The 18,968-nt window shown below is 34.9% G+C and overlaps 1 protein-coding gene across 1 annotated transcript; it reads right to left on the bottom strand.

The window, feature by feature from the left end:
* Positions 1 to 25: 25 nt before the first annotated feature.
* On the bottom strand, positions 26 to 18,907 carry LOC135848696 (uncharacterized). The gene is made up of 28 exons (XM_065368658.1): positions 18,502 to 18,907; positions 14,307 to 14,504; positions 13,953 to 14,000; positions 13,818 to 13,862; positions 13,654 to 13,722; positions 13,513 to 13,563; positions 13,369 to 13,422; positions 13,140 to 13,268; positions 12,994 to 13,056; positions 12,779 to 12,901; positions 12,612 to 12,677; positions 12,486 to 12,533; positions 12,354 to 12,398; positions 12,107 to 12,286; positions 11,960 to 12,019; positions 11,748 to 11,870; positions 11,592 to 11,654; positions 11,469 to 11,513; positions 11,299 to 11,343; positions 11,069 to 11,224; positions 10,842 to 10,964; positions 10,675 to 10,767; positions 10,217 to 10,342; positions 1,359 to 1,421; positions 1,102 to 1,209; positions 608 to 733; positions 374 to 436; positions 26 to 255 (listed from the first exon to the last, which is right to left on the bottom strand). The coding sequence occupies exons 1-28, from the start codon at positions 18,703 to 18,705 to the stop codon at positions 202 to 204; spliced, it is 2,571 nt and encodes an 856-aa protein (XP_065224730.1). The 5' UTR covers positions 18,706 to 18,907; the 3' UTR covers positions 26 to 201.
* Positions 18,908 to 18,968: the final 61 nt, after the last annotated feature.

The following is an 18,968-nucleotide window of genomic DNA, read 5'->3' as shown; positions in this document are numbered from 1 at the left end:
TTTTTTCAATAAAACCAAAAGGGAAATATGTTTGACAACGTGAAATATGACCATGTGTTCTATTGTGTATGAAGCGTATTACTTGATGATTGGTTTAATTTATAAATTATTTATTTTATGGTTAATAACACACATACCTAAACATAAAATTAAAAGGCCATCTCCAATCCAAAATACTGAATTGGCATTTCACTTCGATCCTCAACGTGCTTGCCTCAACGTCTCGTAAATTTGATAATTCAGTTCATACTCTTTCTGAGGTAAGAAAACGAGATATTGAACGTTTTAGTGGTGTTGAATTTGCACAAAAGGTGCAGTTTTGTTGCAGTTAAAATTACATTTTATCAAATTGAAATTTTCAATGTATACTTACTATCGACTGAATGGTTTCCTCAACTTTTTGTTTTATCCTTTCATCTACATTATCGAACTTTTGCTGTAAAATATAATTACGATTTAAGCTGTTTGAGTAAACAGGGATATGTTTTGATCTTTTAAGAGACAATTAGACGTACCACGTGATTAGAAAAAATAGTCTGTGTGGTAGCCCACATCCTGTGGTAATACGTTACTTACATAGCCTACTTGATTTGATTGTTATGCTTACCCATGAATATAAAAATTTTATCAAGTTCATTCTTTCGTGGAATCCCAATAATGGATTTTTCAACATATCTGCTACATGTTTCAAGAAACTCTCCAATGGAGCACCTGATAAATTGTAGATTTTGTCCTAGAATCATTTTAAAAAAAAATTATTTCCACACTTGTGAAATGTAAGGTAAGTGGGCCTGACCTCCTTCTTAAAATTATGAAATATTTTGTGGCAGCAAAGAACGTGCAAAAAATTCAAAAAAAAGGAAACACTTTGTTTTCCTGAATTTTCTGAAAAGTTTGTTTGACTGTTGTCTTGCTAAATATTTTTTTTGTATCCCTTGATCGAACTATATTTCGTACTACCTATGTGACCTTATTTGCTTTTTTAGAATATAATTTACTTAAATTTTTCTGTCCGGAATGGAAGTTTGTTTTTTAGGGGGGGGGGTGGTTATGTTTTGATAAGTGAGGTTTGTTTTGAATGAAAAATGTTGAATTATGTACCACAGGAGCGTTTTGCGGGTCTTTCGTGTCCTTTTCCTTTGCTGCAGGTGGCTCTTGTCGGAATGGATTTAGTGTCTCGAATTGTTTATTATATTCTGGATTCTGTCTCTGAAAAAAAAATAGTTACAAATCACAATTATTACCTACCTATTTGTTTATTCATTTCACTTGTGAAATTCAGCATTACAATTATTTCGTCTTATGTTTGAAATTCCAAAATTTTTTCCAGATTACGAAAAACTTCTGTATTTACTTACTATTAGGCGAACAAGTTCATCGAACTTTGGTTTCATCTTCTCATCCCGTACGTTTGGTCCATACTGGAAAATGAATTAATTAGATAAGTTTCGTTTTGGTTCATTTTAACCAAAAAATATGATCCAGATTCAGCTCACAAAATTAATTTCAACCCTCCACCTCACTTTTATCTGAAAATAATCTTGAAAAATAGAGTCGCAAGGTTTGCTGGCCTCAACATTTAAAAAATAGAAGCGAACATTTGCCTAATTCAAAGGGTAAAATGGTCGCTTGTTTTGCAAAAAATTCTAAATGTCTCACTTTTAGTTCAAAAATCACCCAAAAGTCTCGCTTTGTCGTCAAAAATTGTCAAAAAGTCTTGCTTTTTGATTTTGCCACAAATTTTACAAAAATTCTTGTATTTTATAAAACTGCTGAAAAAAAATCTTGCTCCATTTAATCTGAAAATGTCAAAAATTGTCAAAAAATCTCACTTGTCTGTGAAAAATTGTTTCATTTTTTTTTTTGCAAAAAATTACTTTAAAAAATGTCGCTTTCTTGTAAAAAAAATTCCTAAAATGGCCCTGACTTTTGCATTCCTGAAAATTCTCACGTTCGAGTTAGATAAATTGCCGAAAAATCTCACTTTTTTGTTAAAAATTGTTCATTTTTTTTGCAAAAAAATTACTTTAAAAAATAAATGTCTCTTTTTTGTAAAGAAATTCCAAAAATATGGCCGTGCTTTTTGCTGAAAAATTGTCAAAAGACTTACTTTTTCGCCAGAAATTCCCAAAAATTCTCACTTTTGAGTTGAAAATTGCCAAAAAGTCTTGCTTGAAAGTTGCGAAATAGTCTCTGAAAAGTCGTCAATGGGGAGGGGGGTAGGGCATATAATGTGTCTCATCCACTTCTCCTCATACTCGTATTTTGCCGCATGTCCCAAAATATGATCAAGAGGTACACAGAGCCAAAATTGTCCCACGAGACTGCGAAAAAATGGTTGATAGGTACTAGGCGAACCTATGGAGTGATCCTGACAATAAAGTTGAAGCCGCAAACCATGAGGAGAACAAGTATTAGCCATTCTCTTGGGAAGAGCTAGATGGAGCCCTGAAAAGCTCCAGAAATGGAAAAGTCCCAGGCAGGGATAAGTTACCAACAGACTTATTCAAGAACACCACAATAACCATTAAGAAGAGACTGCTAGCTTTCTACAATAAAATACTATCTGGTGCTACCATACTTGGAGACTTCTGTACTGCAATTGTAATACCCATTTTCAAAAAAGGAGACCGAAATGACCCAGGAAACTACCCTGGAATTAGCCTACTAAATGCTGCTTAGCAGTGCTTACAAAATACTTGCAAAGATGCTAGTATAGACACTGGACCTGCGTATAAGACAACCAACTGCAGGCCGAGGGGAACGGAAGCGGTAAAGAAAACTTGTGTAACGCAAATTTATCCGCGAGGTCTCCTGACTGCGTGCGCAGCCAGGAGTTCCTTCCGGACTACACAACCCTCCCTTTTCCCTGTTGCCTGCAAAATTGAAGTACAGCGCTGCCAAGAGCACCCAGCGGGATAAATTGGCATTACACAGGATATTTTGCAGGGACTGAAAGCTAGCTGAAAGCTAGCCGAAAGCTGAAAGCCAAAAGCCTAAAAAAGCCGAAAGTTTCATATTTTTCACCAAATTTTGGAAGTTAAAAGCTATAGTCCAGTAGAATTAGCATCGAATAGTGAATCTCTAGGTGGCAAGCTGATTTTTGGTATACTGGTCCATTTTGATGTCCTGAAAACGAATCCGAGGAGTCCCCTACTGTCCCGGGTGTGCTTTCCCCCAAATTGTGGATCTTACCCTCACGGAAAAATACTACTAGTATCTGCAAAAACTACTAGTATATTTGTAGTTCACTAGTAGTATTTTGAAAATACTACTAGTAAATTATTTCACTTGTAGTATTTGGCAAAAACTACTAGTTTAAATTCGTGTTCACTAGTAGTATTTTGGAAATACTACTAGTAAATTATTTCACTAGTAGTATTTCGCAAATACTACTAGTGTAAATTGATGTTTACTAGTAGTATTTTGGAAGTACTAGTAGTAAGTGAAATCACTTTTATTTCACTATTAGTATTTTGCAAAAACTACTAGTGTAAATTTATGTTCACTAGTAGTATTTTGGAAGTACTAGTAGTAAGTGAAATCACTTCTATTTTACTAGTATTACATTATTCCGCAAAAACTACCTATTAGTTCAAATTGACATTCACCAAGTAGTTATTAGAAGTACCTACTAATACTTTGAAAAACCCAGGGATGAAAAGCCTTAAAATGAAACTTCAGCTTTTGGCTTTTAGCTTGAAATTTCAAAATTGAAACTTTTGGCTTTAGCTTTCGGCTATCTCACTTTTTAAGGCTTGCTTTAGCCAGACTTTCGGCTTCCAATGGCTTTTCCTTATATTTTCAATTTAACAGCTTTCAGCTATATTTCATTAAGCTTTTAGCTTTTAACTTTTGGCTTTAAGCTTTTGACTTTAAACTTTTAGCTGATACGCCATCAATTTACAACAAAATGGAATTAAAAATTAGGTCAGGTACATTGATTTCATAATTAGTCATATTGGAGAATATTCATTGCTAGAATTATTTTCTTTTTTTTTCATTTCACTAAATCGCATTAAAATAAAATTGAATGACATTTTTTCATTTTTTTGTTTCTTCTGAATTTAGAGAATTCAATTCTGGAAAAAAGCCTTTGAAAAAAGCCAAAAGAATGAAACTTTTGGCTAGCTTTCGGCTTGGAAAAAATGAAACTTGCAAACTTTTAGCTTTTGGCTAAGTGCGAAAATCTGCTCGGCTTTCAGCTTTCGGCTTTAAGCTTTCGGCTAGCTTTTCATCCCTGGAAAAACCAACTAGTTTTCTCAAACAATCATCAATAGAATAAAATTGGAGCAAAAATTTGTCAATAAATTTGTTTGAAAAGTAAAAAAAACACAGGTCAAAAAATTAAAAATGTGGAAACACTGTATTGATGATTATTATTTTTTTATTCTGTCACATAGAGTCATAGACACATATTCACTGAACTTTTAAAAAATTGCTATCGAAGTTACTTCTTTTTTGATTTTTTTTTTCATTTTGGAGTTGGATAGGTCTAATTTCTTTAATGATACAACAGCTTCATTACTCTGTATTTTTACATAGGTATACATATTGAAAAATTTTTAATTGTGATCCTTTCAGAATTAGTTCAGTAATTGAAATAAATCTGAAAATCGACTACAACCTCATTTTTAAAATTTCTCAACTTCAGGAGTGAAAAAATATTTTTACTGACCAAAATTACATAGGTAATCAGTTTTCTTCTTCTAAAAAATCTAATCAAAGTTCTGGTAATCCTGTGTATAATATCATTAGCCTATGCACTAAATTGAAAAAAAAATAAAAAATTCATCCAAAAAAAAAAGAAAACAGTAATAAATCATTGTTTTTGTTCATCCCTGTTCAAATACATTGCAAAAAAGTGAAAAAATTGACAAAAAATTTGTTTGGTCAACCTTAATATTTCACTTCAAACTTCATATAGTAGACCATGAGTGGTGGCGTACTCCACTAATCCTCGTAATAAACTACTAGTATGACTAGTATGATACTACTAGTGAAAATACTAGTAGTACTTGCATGCACTTGTATTTTTTACTAGTATGTAATTTCGTATTACTAGTTTTCTACTACTAGTTAAAAACTACTAGTACTACTAGTGGTTTAACTAGTAGTAGAAAACTAGTAATACGAAAATACATACTAGTGAAAAAAAAACTAGTAGTATTTTTCTGTGAGGGATAGCCCCCCAAAATCGGTTTTTGACCAATTCATCGAAAAATATTCACTCTAGCGCAAAAGTGGTTGAAGAATGTTGTTCTACGTCAAATTTCCGATCTAGTGATATATCAACTTTCCTTCTACCCCTAACGGGGTGGAACCACAACCATTCAAAAAAGGGGGGTTCCCTGAAAAATACATAACGGCTATAGGCGCCTAAGAGGGGTGAAATAGTCCCTGAAAGCGTTCGAGTTGATATTAGCATAAAAAGTGGGTACCATAGAGAAACCTCCGCGCAAAAAATTTCAGATCCACACCCCCTCCCCATTTTGCGGAACCCCCATTTTTTGAAATTTCAGTAACACTTTTCTCAGCCCCATTTCAACCGATTTTGAAAATTTTTCTGGAAGTTATGTATATCCTTGATAGGTATCCCCAAAAAAATTTTCAACCCCCTCCCCTCATATTTACCCCTCGAAATGGCGTTTTTTTCATTTTTTTAGGCCTATTAACAATCAAAATTGCGAGGTACAATTTTGTAAACACGTTTTTTGGATGTATTTTTGGCCCCCAAACATCATATACTATATTAGAACTTTTTGCTTTGGTGCGCCGTGGTGAAAACTTGGAATAATGTATCGTAGGGGGGTAGGGGGTGAAATGGGAATTTTGAAAAAAATAACTATCAATGAGTAGGGTATCGTTTTCATATGATTCGATACCGCTGAGCACGAATATGACCTCAGATTTTCTGCTACACTCACCTACCCCTCTCCAGAGCCCCTCAGCCCCCTCAATTTTCACGATTTTCGAAATATAGTTATTTTGATGATGTTGGTGTCGTTTTCATATGATTCGATACCGCTGAGCACGAATATGACCTCAGATTTTCTGCTACAATCTCCTAGTCCTCTCCAGAGCCCCTCTGCCCCCTACAATTTTCACGAATTTTCGAAATAAAGTTATTTTGATGATGTTGGTGTTGTTTTCATATGATTCGATACTGCTGAGCACGAATATGTCCTCAGATTTCCTGCTACAATCACCAATGAACTTATGTAATTTTCCTATAGCAATGAAACCAACATCATCAAAATAACTATATTTCGAAAATCGTGAAAATTGAGGGGGCTGAGGGGCTCTGGAGAGGGGTAGGTGAGTGTAGCAGAAAATCTGAGGTCATATTCGTGCTCAGCGGTATCGAATCATATGAAAACGATACCCTACTCATTGATAGTTATTTTTTCAAAATTCCCATTTCACCCCCTACCCCCCTACGATACATTATTCCAAGTTTTCACCACGGCGCACCAAAGCAAAAAGTTCTAATATAGTATATGATGTTTGGGGGCCAAAAATACATCCAAAAAACGTGTTTACAAAATTGTACCTCGCAATTTTGATTGTTAATAGGCCTAAAAAAATGAAAAAAACGCCATTTCGAGGGGTAAATATGAGGGGAGGGGGTTGAAAATTTTTTTGGGGATACCTATCAAGGATATACATAACTTCCAGAAAAATTTTCAAAATCGGTTGAAATGGGGCTGAGAAAAGTGTTACTGAAATTTCAAAAAAGGGGGGTTCCGCAAAATGGGGAGGGGGTGTGGATCTGAAATTTTTTGCGCGGAGGTTTCTCTATGGTACCCACTTTTTATGCTAATATCAACTCGAACGCTTTCAGGGACCATTTCACCCCTCTTAGGCGCCTATAGCCGTTATGTATTTTTCAGGGAACCCCCCTTTTTTGAATGGTTGTGGTTCCACCCCCGTTAGGGGTAGAAGGAAAGTTGATATATCACTAGATCGGAAATTTGACGTAGAACAACATTCTTCAACCACTTTTGCGCTAGAGTGAATATTTTTCGATGAATTGGTCAAAAACCGATTTTGGGGGGCTAAGATCCACAATTTGGGGGAAAGCACACCCGGGACAGTAGGGGACTCCTCGGATTCGTTTTCAGGACATCAAAATGGACCAGTATACCAAAAATCAGCTTGCCACCTAGAGATTCACTATAGAGCCTATTTTTTTGCTAATTCTACTGGACTACTAGCCAAGTTTCATTTTGAAAAAGTCAAAAGCCAGCTAGAAGTTTCATTTCATACGGCTTTTTACTAAGCTTTTTTTTCATGATTTTCATTACTGTTTTATTTCTACTAACTGAATTTTTTAAAATTTTCTAAATTAATAAATTGAGCTTCGATGCTCCAAAGTATCAATTTATCATTCTAAAAATATGAAATTTTTATTCGTTTACGAGAAAACTTGAATCAAAATTCACCACGTCTTTTATTTTTCATTCTAATTCTAAAATTTAATATTTTTCATTCAAAATTTCAGCTTTTAGAAAAGCCGAAAGCTAGCCAAAAGCTAGCCGAATTAATTTCAAAAGCCAAAAGCTAAAGCCAAAAGTTTCAGTTTTTTCTTTTGGAAGTTAGAAGCCGAAAGTCAAGTTTCATTTTGAAGCTTTCAGTCCCTGATATTTTGCCAAGATGGCTGCCAGTTGGTTGTCTTATACTCAGGTCCAGGGTCTATAGATGCTAGCGAGAAGAATTGACAATTGAGAGCAGGGCTTCAAACCCGAACGTTTTTGGGTACATGGTACAGAAATTGTTGGATTTTTGTTCGGGTTTTCAGGTATTGGGGTACGGGTATGGGTACGGGTTTGAAGCCCTGATTGAGAGACATGCAGATCCAATGGGGTATAGGCAACAAAGCTGCTGATGAAGATGAGACAAGAATATAACCTAGGAACCCACATGTGCTTTGTTGATCTGGAGAAGGTGTACAATCCAGTACAAAGGAAGAAGTTGTTTGAAATCCTGAGGAAAATTAAAGTGAACGAACAAATAGTATGCTTAATTGAAGAAATATACACGGATAATGTAATAAGAGTAAGATCTGGAAATATGTCGGAAGCAAAGAAGATAGGAAGAGGAGTAAGACAGGGATGCCCAATGTCATGTAGTCTGTTCAACATCTACTTTGACAACATGATTAAGTCGACTGCTACATAAGCGGCAACTAGCAATCAGAAACTGGCAACTTGGTAAGGTTGCCAATTCCAGCCAATTACCGAGCAACTTCTTATCATTTTCGTTCCACTGTTGCGAAGTTGCTAGTTGCTGGTTGCCAGTTGCCATTTATGTAGCAGTGCACTGAAGAATGGCTGAAAACCAAGCCAAAAGGGCTAGACATCAATGACACCCATGTCAATATCCTGCTATTTGATGATGAATAGGTGGTCTTTGCTGACAATGAACGTGACTTGCAGAGAGCAATGCACAACCTTCAGAAAGTAGCTGATAAATACGGAATGAGAATCTCGTCATCAAAAACAAAAGTGATGGCCTTCAAGGAGAAAGAGCTACCCAGTTGGGTGAAAATCTGCTCTTACGCGACATAAAAACGCGGGCAGGAGATTTAACACTTTACGCCTAAGCTTTTTCTGCCCATTAATTGGCGAGTATTTTATTTACGCGTTAAAATCTGCCATTGATCAATATTCTTGAAAAACTTTTTGGCACCAGCAGGGATCAAACTCGAGTCCCGGATCTGTGAGCGGAATCCTTGCTACCTACGCCACCAGAGAACTTGGTAGAAATGAATAAATATTTATATACTAGTCTAAAACACACATGCAAAATACCACATTTACGCGCGTTTTTCAGCAAATACGCGAATAAATACACTTCAAAATATTTGTGTAGCGTATTTTTGTGGCTGGTTTTTTCAATGTGAAAAAATACACCACATAATTTAGAAGTGTGGCGGCTTTACGCGATAAAAATACGCTACGAAATATTCTTGTGGTGTGTTTATCAGCAGAAATTTTTTTCTGATGTGCAGAAAATGTAACAACCTAAAAAGTCGCTTCAAATTACACCAGTGAATTGCAGTGCAATTTTGAAAACTGTAAAATCTGCTGCACGGCAGCAGTTTAAAGTTGTGTTGAAGTATAAAACACCAATTAAACTGCTCTTTACCGCCTAGGTATTTATTGGCAGAAGGGCAGATTTTCACCCCACTGGGATACGCAGTAAAATCCTTGTAAATGGACTGCCAGTGGAACAAGTGGAAAGCTTTAAATATCTCAGATGTGAGGCGTGAGATATCATATGAAGGAGAAGTCGGTGCACAACTTGAGATCAATAAATTCCTGAGCGGAGTGATAAACCGAGCCATTCCTCCAAGAAAAGTCAGAGCCAAAACTCAAATAAGGATCTACAATATGCTGGCAAGACCAATGCTGCTGTATGGAAGTGAAACATGGACAATGAGAAAGGATATAAAAAGCAGAGTAACCGCAGCAGAAATGAGATTTATGCGAGCCACAGCAGGATATATTATGAGACTTGATAGGAAGACGAGTGAAAGATTACAGAAAGAAATGGCAAAAACACGTTGATAGAATGCCCAATGAACGGTCCCCTCGTAAAGTCAAAGAATACACTCCAACTGGCAGGAAGAGCAGAGGAAGACCGAAGAAAAAACTTGATGACACATTGGTGAGCAATTCTTCTACAGTTTCCCAGATGGGCTGAACAGCTCACCGGGTCAAAGTTCAATGATGATGAATACTTAAGTATTTCAATTTAATATTCAAGGAGGTTCTCAAATTGAACAAATTCAAAAGGTTTCAAAAATTTTGGGACCCATGAAGCCCAACTATGTAAATTTCCTGCAGAGCTCAGTGTTTTCAATTTTTTTGTCCCATTGATATCTAAATACGCATTACGCTTATCTGATGTCAGTCTGGCATTTAATAGGAAACCTGGTAGGTACATACATACAGGGTGCCCAGAAATATCGAGCACCCCTAAAAAAGTTTTCTACTAAAATACTTTGGTTGGTCACAGTGAATGATAATAATGATAGCACATGATTGGTTGTTGTACTGAAGAGATAACATTCCACCAATCATATGCATCTATTTCACGTTGCCAACCTATATGTATTTTTAATGAAAAACTTTCTTAGGGGTGCTCGATATTTCTGGGCACCCTGTATATGTATCTATGTTATTATAGGTACATACCTACTTCTACTTACCCATTTTTGTACGAAAGTTATCAAATTATTTTGGGATTCGGTATCTAACGCGGGGTTCTTCAGAAGTTTTTCCACTCCTTCCAAATCAGCATATGATACATTATTTTTCGAAGCATAGTGATCAGCCTGCAATTGATAGATATTATTAAAAAAATAAAATATCGTTATTTGTATCCACGTATTAATGCTCTTTGTTGAATAGGTAGCTGTTCTACTGCGTAGGTCAAGCTTCCTATGTACTTTCCGTTCATCCTTGTTTTTTTTTTTTTTTTTTTTTCAAAATAGGTATTCATTATTTGAGAAGTGGAAGAAATTAAAATGAAAAATAGTAAAAATCTAATCGATAGCTGTTTAAAATAGGAAGTATTTTCAGAGAAACTGAAATTTTCCCATAGGAGGGGATTAATAATAATAAGTACCTATGTTGATTTTCAGCATTTCTACAAAAAAAATCTTACCAAATCTTTGATTACACGTGCATTGTGCTCTATACCAGGATCATGGAACCATGAAAGCTTACGTGGTGGCGATGGCGGTGTCGTTTCTCCTACCTGAGAAAAATAAAAAACGAAATTAAAAATTAGCACGTGAAAATTTTCAATACAAAATGGTCATGATAACGTACTTTTGGCTGTTCGGGAGACATAAGCAGTTTTCCTTTAGAGTCTGCAGTCGCTGACGGTTGTCGTAACAATTCTTCTATAGTTTTCAAATGTTCTGTATCCTTTTTATTGTCTTCCTTTTCGTCCTATTCAAGTATTTGTTTTTCGAGGGATGAAGAATTTTATATTATAAGTTGATTGATTTTGTTCTATGAAATTTGAATTTCAATCGACGAAATTAATTAATTACCTTGGGGATTTTGGCGGCTTCGAGCCTCTGTGATAGAAGTGGATCTTTTTTGAGCAGCTCGTAAATTCTTGGGTCGAGTTTATCTAAGGTATCTTTATCTAATGTGGGTGGCGATGGCGATTGCAATTTGATGCTTTCTTCTAGATCCTTGGGCTCCTGCGAATTGTGTCGATGAGAATTTTAAATTTTGAACAATTTTTCGGCGATATGTTGAAGAATTTATTACTTACGCTGTTGAATGTTTTCCAAATGTCTTGAAAACGTGGCTCATTTTTCTGTGTATAAAATACGAAAGATTTGTAAATGCGATTTTTTTAAAAGAAATTTCAAAAGTCTCTCCTTTCCCCTGCCCCTCCATGTTTGAAAATTTTTACATATTTTGGTAGGTACTCAGACTTACAGCTTTGATGTTTTCGAAAAGTTTCTTGAATTTGGGGTCTTTGCCCTGTGAATACGTAGAAGTTTTTAATTTTCAATGTACTCGAGAGATTAAAAAAACATGAAATGGTGGCCCATAGCTTACTGTCTGATTGATTAATTGAATTATTTTATCCTTGTCTTTATCATTTTTGTCCAATTTTTTGAACTGAAAATAATCGTGAATTATTCTAATTGCTCAGCAATCAAATAAATAATTATTTTGTCGAATTAAAAATGTGCAACAAATATCTACCCGTACCGTGTTATACAATTTGAGTATAATATACCAGCCATGTTCAGGATCTAAATCTTCCTTATTTAAATTCTTTTCAATGTTGGGTAACATTTCACTATTTGATTCACCTCCTAAGAACTGGTTGGCCTGAAAAATGAAAAAAATGACGAAATCTTACAGCATAATTTTTGAACAGCAATAATACGAAAAAATCAAAGGGAGAGGAATTTGTTTACTTTGGCCTCGTTATTGTCGTCGATGCAGCAGATACGATAATCGTCGGATGAGTCCAATCCCTAGAGAAAAAAAAATACTTGGTTCAATTGACTATTTTTAATTTTTTTTTTTTGGCCTATGTAAGTAGATAATATGAGGATACCCACTTTTGTGAAAAGTTTTCGTTTTTCATCTTTGCTATCGAGGTCATCTTTCTTCTCCAATGAAGTGATATCGTGATGAATTGGACCAATTACGAAACAGTTTGGAGAAGGATGCTGTATGATTGTGCCTTCTGGAAGATTGCTCAGAATATTGCGATACTTTTTGTTCAGTTTTTGATGGCTCTGAAAAAAATCACCAATCACGAATAATTTATTCACAAAAAAGTTTGGGTGAAATTGTTGTACCCACGTTTTTGAATAATTTCCATATTTTTCCGAATTCTGGATCGTCTTTCTGTAAAAAAAAAAAAAATAATGATGTTTGGGAGAACAACCAGTTCGTGAATAAATTATTTGTTTCTAAATTGAGAATTTGTTGTACCTTTTTATTCAAATTTTCAAATAAGCCATTAAATCTTGGATCCTGACCCTGTGAAATGATTTTTCTCATTGAGTAAGTTTTCTGACGATTTTTGGGATGATTTACCAATTTCTAATATCAACTTACTATTTCTATTATGAACTTGATGATTTTCAAATTAGTTTTATCGTCGTGTTCGTATGATTCGGTGAACTGTAATACGTGAAATGAAGCCATTTTTTTTTTTTTTTTTTTTTAGTAAAGGATCGAAAAATTTGATGCTTATTGATCGAAATTTTTTGTATGAGGCGTACCAGGTCGTATAATTTCCACGCAATGTAAAATTTTTCTTCGGTATCCAGTTCGGGCTTTTTCAAATATTCTTTGACTTTTGATAAAGTTTCATTCGGTGTTTTTCCCTCCAACATGTGATCTGCCTTGAAAAGAAACGATTAGGATGTAATTTTGCATTTTTAATTAGATGAATTATATTTTGATGACGATAAAAAATTAATATTTGAATATTTACTTTTTGTTTATGCCTGTTATCGATCACTAATATGTAATTTACCGATGGATTATTTTGAACGTTCTGTTAGACAATGAAAAAAATGTAGGTAAATTTTAAGTAATTTTTACCAATTTTGTTAATTTTACTATGATGAGTATACGAACTGGTGCTCCGTGTGAACCCAATGCCCCCAAGAGATTTTTATGAACATCTGGAGATCCAGTAAACATGTGAGCCAGATAGGAAAGAGGAAATAGAAAATCGAATACGGATCCTCCCTGAGCGTTATTTGCCTGAAAATATTTTTATTATTATTTTTATTTTTGGTGCAGATTGATTCTTTAGTTTTAGAAATTGTCTCCTTTTGGCCAGGGAAGGGGAGGGGTTCCTTACCGCATTTGCACCGCCTGGGCCTGTTAAGTGCATTCCTTGAGTCAACTGCTGGAGCTGAAAGCGTAATTTTCGTATTATTAATAGGTAGGTACCTAGGTACTTGTTGTTGCTTATCGATGCAAATTATTATTTTTTTTCACTGACCATAGCTGCTAGGGCGTAAAAAGGAGCCATCAAATATGACGTTTCTTGTAGCTGAAAAAAGAATGCAAACATTTTAGCGAGTAATTCGTTATAGCTGGCAGATTTATGGGAAGTTGTATTTGGAGATTTTTTATCCCGTACATTTCTAGTTCTTCGTGAAGAGCCACTTGTACCCAGATCAAAAAGATGCCAGGTGTTGTTAATAAGAACCTAAAAATTTTATATTCCCAGTTAGTAATGTGGTTTGCATAAATGTGTGATGGTGTACCCTACCTATAGTGAATGATGATAAAAAATTGTCTTACTTTGGCTAGTTTGGTTGGTGTTTCTTTCATTATTTTATTCAAACCCTGTGTAAAAATGTTATACCAAAGTTTTACTATTTAATACATTTGTAAATAATTGGAATATGTTTTGGGGGAAAAAAATTGATGCTATACCGATAGTAAAGGCATAGTATGTGGATCTGTTTTATTGGTTTCTTTCGCCTGAAAAATATCATTAAAAATGAGTTCAAAATTAAAGAAGCCATAAGCTTTATTATTTTTAAGTGAGCCAGAAGCATTGCCACATTGCTTCGTTAATTTTGACGTTCACTGTAGCAAGTTATCCTTAAGATTAGAAAGAGCTCAATTTCGGAAATTTTTTGAAAAACGTAATCTTTGATTTTTCTCTGTTTGTAACTCCTTCAAAGTTCAATTTTGGAGTTCATGTCATTTCAATGAACTTTCTTTTTCGTTTTTCTTAAAAAATTTCGAATTTTATTTATTCTGTTTATATTGATAACCTATCACCTCTTCCTTCAATCTATCGAGATAATTTTCCAATGGCTCGGCTGTCTCATCCGGACCTGCTTCTTCAACCGGTACAATTTCAATGTTTTTAATTGTATGGTCATTATTATCTTTCTGAGTATTTTCATCTTTGTCTTTGGTAGTGTTGTCATCATTATTCGTGATCTCTTCTGGCTTTAATTCTGGAGTGTCTGGATGCTGAAAACAAAAAACGATACCTACTTAATGAGGTAGATAGGAAGTATTTCACGATTTTATGGCTTTTTATTGAAATACTTATATTGTGAAAATGATAAAGGCAATGCAGTATGTGTGGATGAGATTGACTTTTTATATGGTCACATTTAGAGTTTGTTTTTTTTACAAAGTTCACGCAAAATTGGGAATTTTTGAGGGTAAGAATGTTTAAAATACAAGTATGCAATAGAGTGAAAATTGGAGTAATTTGACTCACTGAATTCAAATATGTCGGTGAAAGAAAAAATTTCAATAGAAAGAGACCTATTCTAAAGACAGTAAGTATAGGTACTACTTAAGTCACTAAACGTAACTTTTGGTTGATTTTTGGAAATTTTGGTTACCAAGTCAAGTAATTTCGTTTAAAATGCTCAAAAATGTAAAATTTTCCAACTCTCAATTTCTGGCAAGAATTGAAAAAAGTTTCATCGTCTCTAAAATTTTCCAAAAAGTCTTGTTTCTTGCCAAAAATTGATAAAAATTATTGTTTTTTTGGCAAAAAAATCCATAAAGTCTCATTTTACTGGCAATAAAACTGTCTAAAATCTCGTTTTTTTTGTTTTTTTACCTAAGTACAATAAAGTTGTGAAAAAATCACATTTGACAAAAAAAGCACCAATCACTTTTTGTCAATAATCGCCAAATTTGCAAAAAATCGAAAAATTTTCATTTTTTTAACAAATTGCCAAAGTCTGAAATCTGAATTCTTTTCTAAAAATTCGCCATTTTTCCAAAAATTGCTAAAAAGCCATACGTACCTTTTTCTACTGGCGTTCAGTCAAAAAAAAAATAGCAAAAAGTCTCACCTTTTGTCAAAAGTGCCATAAAGTCTCGTTTTTAGCCAAATTTTTGTAAAAAATGATGGCTATTGCGGTAGGCCCAACTTTGGATAAAAAGGTCGGGGGTCAAAAATTTTGATAGTTCTCGACGTTTTGAGCTCAGACTAGACGATTCCCGGTGTGTCAGTTTTTATATATATATTTATATGTTTATATAGAAGTTTCACCGAAACTTGAATTTTTTACTTTTTCAATCAAGAGACGTTCCAATGAATGAAATGAGATAAAACTTGGAGAATAGGGTTCTTTTGGGAGCTAGAGTTGACCCCTGCAGTGGGGAGGGTCAAAGTTAAAAATTACAGAAAGTTCGTTTTTTTGGAGGGGCATAATATGGCCCCAAATGAACGAAAAAGGTCCAAAATCATACCATAGGTTAGTACCTCTATTATGATCAACATATCCAAATTTCAGCTTCCTAGGTCATCCTCACCCCATTTTAAGTGAGAAAAACCACATTTTACCCCTATTTTTGACCCCCTCACCCCTAAAATTGACCTTAGGAGTCCAAATTTTCAGCATACAATGAGAGGGTGCCCCTTGAGTGCTTTTTGCAGGTTTCAACCTTCCAACCCCATTTGACCCTTCTCCAGGGTCAAAAAAGTGGATTTTTGCGTCTTTTATGACATTTAGCCAAGCCTACAGCCCCTCCAAATTGACCTAGAGGGTCCAAATTTTCACAGTACATTGGGAGGATGTACCCGAAGTGCCTTTTGCAGGTTTCAACCTTCCAACCCCATTTGACCCCTCCCCAGGATCAAAAAAGTGGATTTTTTCATCCATTTCACGTGTTTTTTTGAAAATTTCAACATTTAGCCAAGCCTACAGCCCCTCCAAATTGACCTAGAGGGTCCAAATTTTTACAGTACAATGGGAGGATGTACCCGAAGTGCCTTTTGCATGTTTCAACCGTCCAACCCCATTTTTACAGAAAGGTCATTTTTTTGGAGGGGCATAATATGACCCCAAATGAATGAAAAGGGTCCAAATTCATACCATTGGTCAGTACCCCTATTGTGATCAACATATCCAAACTTCAGCTTCCTAGGTCATCCCCACTCCATTTTAGTTGGGAAAAACCACACTTTCCCCCTATTTTTGACCCCCTCACCCCTAAAATTGAGCTAGGGGGTCCAAATTCTCAGCATACAATAAGAGGGTGCCCCTTGAATGCTTTTTGCAGGATTCAACCTTCCAACCCCATTTGACCCCTCTCTAGGGTCAAAAAAGTGGATTTTTGCGTGTTTTTTGACATTTAGCCAGACCTATAGCCCCTCCAAATTAACCTAGATGGCTCAAATTTTCACAGTACAGTTGGAGGACGTACCCGAGGTGCCTTTTGCCAGTTTCAACCTTCCACCCCCATTTGACCTGTTTCAGGGTCAAGACAGGTTTGTTACCACATTTTTTGAAGGAGGAAGAAGAGAGTTGGGCGAAGCCCGAGGGGGGTGCAGGGAGGACGGAGTCTCCCGCGAATATAGGAAGGAAACAGCGGAAGGAGAGATTTGGGCGAAGCCCAATGGGGGTGCAGGGGGGACAAAGTCCCCCAAATACAGGCGAAGCACAGGAGCGAAGCGAGGGTGCGAGTAGTTCAAGAGCCCTCAATGTTTCTTGCACAAAAATTTGGCTCTTACGTAGCGGCAGACTGCTACGACTTTTTTTGTTATAAATTTGCTTAAAATTGTTGTTGCTTTTTAAATTTTTGATCAGTATTTTTTCAAACTTTTTTGGTTACCAAAGTTAGGTTGTACTTTAAAAGAAAAAAATAATCGAGTTCGAGCCCTTGCAAAAGAAGAAAGTGTTGTTGTCAGCCACAACGGGTGGCAGTATGAGAGTCATTTTTGAAGTCTGTAAATTGATTTTGAAGGTCCAAAAAACTAAAAAAAAAAAAAATTGGAGTAATTTTCACTCGGAACCTTTACTTGCATGTCACAAATTTCATACCTACCAATTTGACCAAAAAAGGGATAAGAGTGGAAATTCTATTTTTTTTGAGGTCTCTCGTTCCACTCTGGAGGATGGTGGTTGCATTACGATGATGGCCTTTAAAATTACATTTTACATATTAATACTGCAAATGAGAACGATTGTTGGTAAATTTTTGAAAATCCAAAAATAACAATTTTGGTGGGTGATCATGGAAGTCATGAAAAGTCATGAATTTTGCTCGAAACATACGTGAAATTTTTTTATAAAGCTCATAAAATAAAAAAAATAAAAAATTTGTTCAAAGAATCAGAAAAATAAAAAAACTAAAATACCTTCTTGTCTACAAATTTAAAAAAATTTCCTCGCAGTTTCAAGTTATTCAATTTTGGGGGGGGGAGGGAGTATTTTCATGCGGTAAAAATGTGAAAAGTAGGTCATGAAAAAGTCATGATTTTTTTCTCTCGGAGTTTTGTTGGACACAAATGATGGAAATTAGTCCTCAAAATATAATATCAACATCTCCGGATCCCAATTTAATCATTTTGAGCCATTCTGTAGCCTCCAGCGTGATTTTAGATTTCTCCAAGACTTTTAAACCGCTCGAGAAGACGCAAAAACTTATTCGGGCATCTAAAAAATCGGCTTATGGCTTATTCTCGACCTGTTTAACGTGTGTCGGTCCACATTTGGGTCTATAATGGAAACTAAAATCGCGCTGCAGATTGCGGAATCACCATAAATGGCGTTAAATTCGGTTTGGTGACGTTGATATGAGTTTCAGTAAAAATTTATATCGTTTCTACTAAATAAATACGTGTTTTAAAAATTATAAAGAAATCAAAAAAAAGTGCAGAAATCGCTAAGAATGGTCAATTTTGGATTTTTTAACATTCACCAAAAATTTAAAAGTGAAATTTGGTTTGGGGGAGTTGATATCAATTTTGGCACTAATTTCCATCATTTTTACTAAATTTCCAAAGATTAAAGAGTCACATGATTTTTGCAAAAAAAAAAAAAAAAAAAAAAAAATGCGGTCCTGTCTAAATTGAAGGTGTACACCTCGAGAGGTCATTGCTTTCTCTTTTTTTCAATTTCATAAAATTTCAGCAAAATTATACATACTTTTCAATGATTCTTATGGTTTTTTCAAAATTGTAGGTCTAGGTACGTACTAAAACTTGAAGTATACTTACTTGTTCGTTAACGGAATTAACAACAGGTTTATCCATCTCTCCAGTACTTCTCGGTTGTAATATTTGTTTGTAATCATTAGGGATCCCTTCAATCAGAACACCGTTCCAAAATACGAGAATCAAAATCACGAATTTCATCACGAAAAAATCAAAGTTCAAAACGCCAGTTAGAGAAAGTTTCCTGTGTGAGTTTAAATTTTGCATAAGGGCACATGTAGGTATAATTTCTACAACAGAATTTTCAACTTCTTTTACATTTTTCAATCAGCAAAAGTACATACATAGTATATGCTTGATAGTTTTTGTATTGAGAAAAAAATGAGTATGTCTACTGTCTAGGTACTTGTTCCAGTGGTTAAGATGATTTTGTCACGTAACTTCAGTATTTACGTGATGGTAAATTGAAAAAAATTAGAAGTTCCATGGCAGAAGGTTGATTACTCTCACCTTGGGAAAAAATTTATGAA

The sequence above is a fragment of the Planococcus citri genome, chromosome 5 (genome assembly GCF_950023065.1).
Source record: "Planococcus citri chromosome 5, ihPlaCitr1.1, whole genome shotgun sequence".
NCBI classification, from domain to species: Eukaryota; Metazoa; Arthropoda; class Insecta; order Hemiptera; family Pseudococcidae; genus Planococcus; species Planococcus citri.
Note: the sequence above shows the minus strand (reverse complement) of the source record. Positions and strands in the feature narration are given on the sequence as shown.

Coding starts and splice junctions, on each gene's coding strand:
- LOC135848696 (XM_065368658.1), bottom strand. CDS start 18,705: ATGCAAAATTTAAACTCACACAGGAAACTTTCTCTAACTGGCGTTTTG. Junction 13,863..13,952: donor ATACTATGCCTTTACTATCG/GTATAGCATCAA, acceptor ATTTTTACACAG/GGTTTGAATAAAATAATGAA. Junction 12,020..12,106: donor AACGAAAACTTTTCACAAAA/GTGGGTATCCTC, acceptor TTTTTTCTCTAG/GGATTGGACTCATCCGACGA.